The sequence below is a fragment of the Budorcas taxicolor genome, chromosome 8, assembly GCF_023091745.1.
Source record: "Budorcas taxicolor isolate Tak-1 chromosome 8, Takin1.1, whole genome shotgun sequence".
Lineage (NCBI taxonomy): Eukaryota > Metazoa > Chordata > Mammalia > Artiodactyla > Bovidae > Budorcas > Budorcas taxicolor.
The window spans coordinates 94,251,698-94,261,596 of NC_068917.1; the positions used below are offsets into that span (position 1 = coordinate 94,251,698).

The 9,899-nt window shown below is 35.1% G+C and overlaps 1 protein-coding gene across 1 annotated transcript; it reads left to right on the plus strand.

Moving 5' to 3' along the window:
- The first annotated feature begins 4,395 nt into the window (after positions 1-4,395).
- Positions 4,396-5,261, plus strand: LOC128052482 (proteasome subunit alpha type-2). The gene has a single exon (XM_052645057.1). The coding sequence runs from the start codon at positions 4,398-4,400 to the stop codon at positions 5,100-5,102; it is 705 nt and encodes a 234-aa protein (XP_052501017.1). The 5' UTR covers positions 4,396-4,397; the 3' UTR covers positions 5,103-5,261.
- Positions 5,262-9,899: the final 4,638 nt, after the last annotated feature.

Here is a 9,899-nt window from a genome sequence, read left to right on the forward strand (position 1 = left end):
ATTCTCATTGGGAAATGCCAGGAAGAAATTGCTTTTTAACTGTGGATTTGACATCTAGATATTGATGCCTGTAAGAAGGATTTGGGTTTGACAATGACTAGGGGATGAGAAAATCCACAAGGGAATTTTCTGAGCACAAAAGAGAGAAATAAAAAACTTGTTAGGAAAGGCAGAGAAAAAATATATTTGTAGTATAAGAAACCATCAAATAAATACTTCACTTCTGGTTGAAGACTGAATTTGAATGCTGGCAAGTCCAAACTTTAGAAATATGCAAGTTCACATGTATCAGTACTTGAAAGATATTTGCTCAGTAATGACAGTAGTGGGGAGATATCTCTCTCAGGACCATTGGGAGGGTTTTAATAAGAAATCTGTAGCTGTCCAGGATACTATCTGTTACATAATGCTGAGATCAGCATTAAAAGCAATAAACACAAAATACTATCCTGGAGCCATTTATTTTAGCACTTTATTTATTTATTAGAGAACTCACTCCAGTATTCTTGCCTGGAGAGAATTCCATGGACAGAGCTGGGCCACAGTACATGGGTCACAGAGTTGAACACAGCTGAGCGACTAACAATCCCACTCCAGTACTCTTGCCTGGAAAACCCCATGAATGGAGGAGCCTGGAAGGCTGCAGTCCATGGGGTCACTGAGGGTTGGACACAACTAAGCGACTTCACTCTCAGTTTTCACTTTCATGCATTGGAGAAGGAAATGGCAACCCACTCCAGTGTTCTTGCCTGGAGAATCCCAGGGACGGGGGAGCCTGGTGGGCTGCCGTCTATGGGGTCGCACAGAGTCAGACACGACTGAAGCGACTTAGCAGCAGCAGAGCAACTAATACACACATTTATTTATTTGTATTTTGGCTGTGCTGGGTCTTCACTGCTGCATGGGCTTTTCTCTAGTTGGGGAAAGCAGAGGCTCCTTTCTAGTTGTGGTGCACAGACTTCTCACTGTGGTGGCTTCTCTTGTTGCAGATCACAGGTGTGTGGACTCAGTAGTTGTTGCTCCCAAGCTCTAGAGCTCAGCTCTATAGTTGGTGGTGCATGGACTTAGTTGCTTTGCAGCATATGGCATCTTCTTACCAGGGATCAAACCCATGTCCCATGCATTGGCAGGTGGATTCTAACCACTGGACCACCAGGGAAGCCCTAGCACTTAATATTTTAAAGCTCCCCTTTTGGCATATATGTGCTGAGTATTAGGATAAGTTTGCTCTAGCATGCTGGCTTTATATAGAAAAGACTTTGACCTCTTTAACAGTGCAACTGATTCTTTCATTCAGCTTCAACTTTAGGAGCTGGAGTAAATTGAGACAGAGTGACAACACCAATATTTTCTCTAATAAATAAAGAAAAATAACACAGATGCCAGAAATGTACATTGTTCTTTGATCCTTTCAAAGATGAGGACTCTGACAATTTGCTCTGATTTCCTCTGATGCAATGGGATGCTGAGGAAGGAGTACTCAGATCTTCCTGGGTGAATGAGAGAAGGCTTCACAGACCTGCTATTTTGGTTGAGATCTAAAAGATGAGAAAAATTTTGCTGAAGGTGTAAAATAGAGAGACATAGGCAAGTGTGATATGTCCGGGTACCTACGACTTCCTTTCTTGTCTTTGTTCCTTGCAATTCGCTTTTTATCCAGTGGCTAAAGTGTTCTTTTTAAAACATAAAAATCCAGTTACATCAATCCTTTGCCTAGTACCCCGTTTTGACTTCACAGTGCCAAACCTTTCTCCTGATCTATTCCTCCTGTCTGTTACTTTTCAGACACGTTGGCCTTCTTTCTGTTTCTTGAACCGTTCTCCTTAGTCTTTACCTGTGTTCCCTCTGCTAGAATGTTCTCCCTCCAGACTTTCAAAAGTTGGTTTCTTATTATTCAAGCCTTTCTTGAACACCTTCCCAGTCTAGTTACTCCTATAACAGTCTTCTGACTTACTTTATTCATAACATTTATCCCTCTCTGAATTTGTTCATTTGGTACTTACTGTCTCGCTAAAGAGAACATAAGTACCATGATACTAGAGACATCATCATCTAGCTTCAGTAAATTTCTTGTTCTTAAGACAGAATTGTCACACGTGGTAGATGTTCCACTAACACTTATTGAATAGACAAGTGAAGAATGGAGGAATAAATATTTTTGTAAAGTTGAAAATAATGTTAGAAAATATAGCTTGAGAGGTAGATAGACATCAGATAATTAGGACTATATGCTGTGTTAGGAACTTTAAATTTTATTCTGGAAATGTGTAAAAGGCATTGAATAACTTTGAGAAGGAGGGCAGCATTCAGAATTCCTATTTAATAATATTGTTTGGCTTCTTGTGGAAGGATGGATTGATAAAGAAGGCTGAAAAATAAGGAAGTGAGTTAGACATATGTTCCAGTATACTTTGACATAAAGGTGGTCAAGGGAGAAAGCTTTGCATGGCGGTCAATTGTGTGAGTTGTGAAGTCACACTGCATGGGTTTGAATAATGGCTTCCTATTTTTTCTTCTGTGAAATTGTGGCAAATTACTCAGAGCCTCTGAACCATTTATGAAAATTTGCCTTTCAGGTCTTCAATTGCAGGGAGAGTAACAGCCTCAGCTGCTGTGGTCTGAAATCTGTCACTGCATTTCCACCAAGGCCACATTTCCCTGGGTTGCTTTTAGCTAGTAACTGAGCGTGTTGGCGATACTAAGGCAGGTCCTTTGCTGGGAGATGTGGGACACCTCTGAACAGTGAATTTATCTTGAGGACTCCCCGTTGGGTTTTCAAAACATTTTTTAGGACTGCACTGTGGTCTAAGGAGTTTCTACTCAACCTTCCTTCCCTCTCTTCCTCCCTCCTTCACATAGGTTTTCCTGCGTCTTGGTCAGAGTCCTCTCCCAGCCTCCTCTGGCTTGCATCCACTTTCCCCTCCAGGAGTTTTCCCCAATAATCTCTTTCTAATCCTACCTGCTTCCTGGGGACCTGAACTGACACACTTTTTAGTATTAATTCCCTGCTGTTGTTTTTGTTATTTGGAAAGCAGTTTTAAAGAGAATAGATAGAACTCGGTGATAGCCTGGATGTTTGTAATAAATCAGAAGGAAGTGTGCACTCCCAGGTTTTTGATCACGTGATCTTGAGTAACTGAGGCAAAGATACTTCCTTGTACAGACAAGGAATACAGAACTATGTTTGAGGAAAAAGGGAATAAAAATGCAGATTTGTTTGGACATGTTACCCTTGATATCCCTCTAAGACATCTTGAATAAATGCCCAGTTGGTCATGCATCTGGAGCTCAAAGAAGATTTGGGCTAGAGACTGTGAGGAATGTGTCAACGTGTGAGTACAAGCCATGGGAATAGATGAGACCTGGAAGAAAGACCAGGAGTTGCTTCAGGGAGCAGCAGTTCTTCGTATGCGGTGAAGGAGGAGTCAGTAAAGGAGAGAGAACAGACAGTTGATTATAAAGCTGCAATTAAGTTCAAGAATAGAAATATGGATTAATGCAATAGCATAGAAAACTCAGGAAATGGCATTAATCTGTGTAATATGTTTTTATGTGACAGTACAGTGGAATTGGAAAGATTGTAGGAATCTGGATAAATATAAATCAAATTCATACCTAACATAAACCCAAATATATGTGTCAGTAGATAAAGTACAAAAGTCAAACAAAATAATCTAGATTATTGTATACCAAGTTTTGATTAGAGTTGAGAAAAATTACTAAATTTTGGAGAGTTGATACTGTTCCATGTAGCACATGAAAAAAATATCATATCCAATCAAATAAACATTTAAGCTATTTGTAAGGTTAAAATAAATGTAACAAAGCAAAAATGGAAATCAAGATTTAAAAATATTTAGAAAATTTACAAATCTTTAGAAATACAGTTTAAAAACAGAACATTTAGAAGTATTAGTTGAATAAGAGACAAAGATTCATATCAACATTATTCTATAAAGTGTGAAAAGTTCAATAAATAAATTGGCAAAAGACATAATTGAAAAAAATAGATAAAACTATAAGCAAGCATATGGAAGATTTCTACCTCATTAGTGATGAAGCATATGGAGATCAACCTCTTTATTTATCCAGGTATAAAAATTAAAAATGTTTGGAGGTATAATTTTATACTTGTGAAAATAACAAAATGGAAAGTAACTTGCTAATCATTGTAGATTCCTTTGGTTATTTCATTCCTCATGTTTCTCATATTTTATCAATCATTAAATGTATTTACTAAGTTAGCAAATGTTAAATAGCACTGTGTGCTGGATATTGCTCTAGGGACTGAGGATAAGTGGTGGATAGGATAAGGTCTTTCTTCATATCACTCTAGAATTTCCTCTCCTTTTTCTCTCTTTAGTATTGCCTTAAGAGTTTATCATCCTGGGGTAAAGATGGCGGAGCGTGGTTACAGCTTTTCGCTGACTACATTCAGCCCGTCTGGTAAACTTGTCCAGATAGAATATGCTTTGGCTGCTGTAGCTGGAGGAGCTCCTTCAGTGGGAATTAAAGCTGCAAATGGCGTGGTCTTAGCAACTGAGAAGAAACAGAAGTCCATTCTGTATGATGAGCGAAGTGTCCACAAAGTGGAACCAATCACCAAGCATATAGGTTTGGTGTATAGTGGCATGGGCCCAGATTACAGGGTACTTGTGCACAGAGCTCGAAAACTAGCTCAGCAGTACTATCTCGTTTACCAAGAACCCATTCCCACAGCTCAGCTGGTCCAGAGAGTAGCTTCTGTGATGCAGGAATACACCCAGTCAGGTGGTGTTCGCCCATTTGGAGTTTCTTTACTTATCTGTGGTTGGAATGAGGGACGGCCATATTTATTTCAGTCAGATCCATCTGGAGCTTACTTTGCCTGGAAAGCCACAGCAATGGGAAAGAACTATGTGAATGGGAAGACTTTCCTTGAGAAAAGATATAATGAAGATCTGGAACTTGAAGATGCCATTCATACAGCCATATTAACCCTAAAGGAAAGCTTTGAAGGGCAGATGACAGAAGATAATATTGAAGTTGGAATCTGCAACGAAGCCGGATTTAGGAGGCTCACCCCAACTGAAGTTAAGGATTATTTGGCTGCCATTGCATAATAATGCAAATAATGAAGTGACTGAAAATCCAGAATTTCAGATAACTTCTCTACTTAAACATGTTTAAAGTATGTTTTGTTTTGCAGACTTTTTGCATACTTATTTCTACATGGTTTGATGGACTGATGTTTTTAAAATGAGACTTATAAATCATAATAAACTCTTAAATTAAAAAAAAAAGAGTTTATCATCCTTTGTTTCTTGTTCATGGTGATAATATTCTGAATATACTGGTTCCACCTTTTCTCAATCAGTTTTCTACCTTAATAACAGAGTGATTTTTTTAAACAAAAAGTTTTGTGAACTTCATTTTATATGTATATCAAAGAGTATATAAAATATGAAGCTTATATTTGATTTTAATTTGCATTTTATTATTACTAATGAAGAAGAGCATTTTTTTTTAATGTTTAGAGGTCATTTGTGTTTTCTTTTCTATGAAATATTTGTTCAAGTCTTTTCCTCCTCCTTTTGGCCAGTTTATTTGTCTTTATCATAACAATCTGAAGATTTGATAATCCATACCTACTAATCCTTTAGTTCCTGTGTGTTTGTGCATGTGTGTATGTGCTTTTGTGTAAACTCTATCCCTGCCGCCCCAAGCACATACATAAATGTTTTTCTTCTGATTAGCAGTTCTTTATTTTAAAGCCAAATTTATCAATCTTTTCCTTAATAGTTGTTTGTGTTTTTTGATTCTTTTTATGAAATATTTTCCTAGTACACATTTATGAGGATATTTTCCTAGATTATTTCAAAGTAGTCTATGAGTTTATTTTTCACTTTTATTTCTAATTCTCTAGGAATTGATTTTTATATATGTTGTATGGTAGAGATCCATTTTTATTTTCATATAGATAAGCAATTGTCTTAAAACCATTTGTTAGGAAGTCTATACTTTTCCTACTGCTTTATAATACTATCTTCGTGATAAATCAGTTTCCATATGCATGTGGGTCTATTTGGGTGTTCCATATTTCACTGGTCTATTTTACTTATGATGCACCAAACTGACTTAATAACCATAGCTTTAAAATAAAGTATTGGTAGTCAGTAGGGCAAATACTCCAACATTATTTTCTTAGGAATATTTTGTGTAATTTGGCTCTTTGCTCTTTCACATGAATTTTAGAATCAGCTTGCCAAGTTCTGTAAGAAGAAAAATCCTATTGGGATTCTGATTGGAATTGCCTTAAATGTGTAGATCAAGTTGAGAGAATTGACAGCTTTATGAGTTTGAATCTTTCTATCCAAGAACATGGTTTATCACTCTATTTGGGTTAGATTTTTAACAGCTTTTAATAAAGTTTTATAGTTCTGTCTATAAAAATAGTGCGCATCTTTTCTTAGATTTATTCCTAGCTACCTTTTGTTTTTGTTGCTATAATAAGTGGTTGTATTTTTAGAGTTACATTTTCAAACAAAATTTCAAACTGTTGCTGATGTCCAGAAATGCAAATTTTTTGTGCGTATTTTATGTTCAACAACATCTTCATCAACACTGTTAAAATCTTTTAGAATTCCCAAATGTCTGTCTGTAGTTTCTTTTTAGGGTTTCTGCCCAGCCAATGACAGCATTTCCAAGTATTAGCAATATCTGGTTTATCCATTTCTTATTCTTGTAACTTTCATTTTTTCCCCTTAAGCTCTGTGTTAAAGAATTTCTAATACAATGCTGCAGATAATTAGTTCTAGCAGATATCTTTTATTTTACAGTATTGGGAATGCTTTCAACATTTCACCATTATGTTTGATGTTTATGGTGGGTTTTGGTAGTTACCCTCTGATCAGATTAAGCAATATTATTTCTAGCATTGCCATCTATGTTTTTTGATGTCATAAAAAGAGAATACATTTTATAAAAAATGATTTTCTCATCTACCAAGATGATCATGTCATTTTTCTGCTTTAATGTATTCATGGTATATATATTCAATACATTTTTTGTTTTCTGATTTAAAATTAACTTGCAGTGTTGAATACAGTAAACCAATTTGGTCATAATTTAATCTTCTTAAAACATTATTGGATTTGATTTACTAAGGTTTAAAATTGTTTTTTGTATATGTTCATGGATGAAATTAACTATTATTTAATCTTCTGGTTCTTTGTTAGGTTATAATAGCCCCATAAAGTGAATTGAGGAATTTTCTCTTGTAATTTCTGGATGAATTTGTATTAAATTGGAATACCTGTCTTTGAAAGTTTGTTAGTGTTACCTTAATTTTTATCCGAACTTCCTGTTTTCTTGATAAGAAAATTTCAGTTGGTTCAATTTCTTTAATTAATTAGGCCTCTTGGGATGCCTATTTCTTCTGTAGTCAGTTATGTTATATTTTTTAAGGAATTTTTTTATTTCATATTTTTAAAATTCAGTTGTTCATAATGTCTAATCTGTTTAGTTTCTCGACATCTGTGGGTTATATTTTTAAATGCTAGCATTTTTACTGTGTTTTCTCCTAAATGCTCTAATTTTCTCTTCATTACTCTTGCTTCTCTCTTTTTACCTTTTTAAATAAACCAACATTTGTTTTGTTGATCTTTTTATTCCATATTTGGTTGCCATTTCATTATTTTCTGCTCTAACCTTTATTTCTTTCTCTATGCTTGCTTGGCTTTATTTTGATGACCTTTCTAAATGTGTTATTTGCATGCTTAGATCATTGATTTTTGAAAAGTTTTTCCCTAATGAAAGCAATTAAGGCTTCATATTTCTATGTGCTACTTAGTTGGATTCAACAAGCTGTAGCTTGTCATATTTTTGTTGTTCAGTTATAAGTATTTTTATATTTCTATTATGATTTCTTCTTTGACCTATCAGTCATTTAGAGGAATGCTTTTGAATTTCCATGGCTGTGTAAGATTGAAGAACTGTATGTTTACAATTGATTTTAACATTTGTTGCATTGGGTTTAGCAGACATGTCCAGTTGACACAGTTCTCTGAATTTATTGGATTTTGTTTACACATGTGGCCTACTAGTTGGTCATTCTTCAGAATTATTTCTTCTATGCTTGAAAAAATGTGAAGGTTACAATTGTTGGTTCGATCCTGTGTATATGTCCTTTGGAACAAATTCCTTTATTTTGCCATTCACCTCTTCTACTAATATAGCCTAACTAATTTTTGTCTTCTTTCTCTTCCAATTGTTGAGAGACATAATAAAGTTTCTTCTTATGCTGAAATAAATGGCTGGTTTTAGGGCTGGGGCAAAGAAAATACGACATGGACTTGTATCATTGTATAGTGCCAGAGAGGAAGAAAGTACTCAAAAAACACGAGGATAGGACCATGTTAATGGGTCAACCTGAAAGAGCTCCCAAAGGCCAAACCAGAATATTTTGAGCAAAAAAATTTTAATAGATAATGTATATTGCATTATAACCCAAAGAATAATGTCAGTCTATGTGAGCATAAATTGCTACAAATAAATCATCGAAAAAAGTAAACAGGAGAAACAAGTCTTATGATGTGCCAAGCACAGGTATGGACATTGCAGATATGTCAATGAAAGAAGTGGAAAAATTATTTCTTTCATTATGCTTATATTATGGTACAAGGAGAAAGACAATTTTAAAAATAAGTAAATTTCATAGACTTCTGGGAGGTGAAAGCTTCTAGGTTGATAAATAAAACTGTAAAGAAGAAAGAGAATGCTGTTGAATTTTTATCAATAAATATATAAGACATCATTTCAAGGTGACTTTTGAGCAAACACAGGGCAGGAGTGGAAGAGTTATGTAAGCATCTAGGGAAAGGGTGTTTCAGGGTTGGAAAACAGAAAATAAAAAAGCTTTGAGGCAAGAGTGTGCCTAGGTGTTCAAGGGCAGGCAAGTAGGTTGTAGCTGGAGTAGAAAGACCAAGGGGAAGGGTAGAAGGGGTGAGATTAAAGAAGTATGTTAATTTCCTAGGGATGCCGTAGTATAGTACCACAAACATTTTTTCATCTAGTTTTTATTGAGATATAACTGACATGCAGTTGTGTGTATGTTTGAGATATACAGCATAATGATTTGACTCTCTTACTTTATGACATTATCACAAGTTTAGTGACTATCCATAACCTCATATGGATGCAAAACTAAAGAAAATAGAAAATGATCTTTGTGTGTGTGAGGAGAACACATAGGACTTACTCTTAACAACTTGCAGATATAATACTCAGCAGCATTAACTGTATTTATCATGTTGTGCATTACATCATGTTGTAATGTACCGGAAGTTCTGTACCTTTTGACTGTCTTCATCCAATTCCACCTCTCCTCTTCCTCTGTTTCTGGTAACCACAAATCTGATCTGTTTTCTGAGTTTGTTTGAAGTAAAATAGATTTATAACACTATGTTAGTTCCTGTTACACAATCCAGTGATTTTTTTCTATACATTTCAAAGTGATCTCTATGATAAATATAGTTGTGCTATGTCATACAAAGATGTTACTTATTCATTATATTCCCCACCCTGTACATTTCATACTCGTGATTCATTTATTTTGCAACTAGAAGTTTGTAACTGTTAATTTCCCTAATCTATTTCTTTTTTCCCCACAACCCCCTCCTCTGGCAGACACTTGTTTGTTCTATTTATCTTTAACTCTGTTTTTCTTTTGTTATATTTGTTCATTTGCTTTATTTTTTAGATTCCCGATATAAAGAAGTCATATAATATTTCTCTTTCTCTGAATCATTATACTTAGCATAAAATCCACTAGGTCCATCCATGTTATCACAAAGAGCAAGATTTCATTATTTTTTTCTGACTGAGTAATATTCCATTTTATATAGGTATAAATCACATCT

Excerpts from the sequence above, each read along its gene's own strand:
- LOC128052482 (XM_052645057.1), top strand. The coding sequence starts at position 4,398 with ATGGCGGAGCGTGGTTACAGCTTTTCGCTGACTACATTCAGCCCGTCT.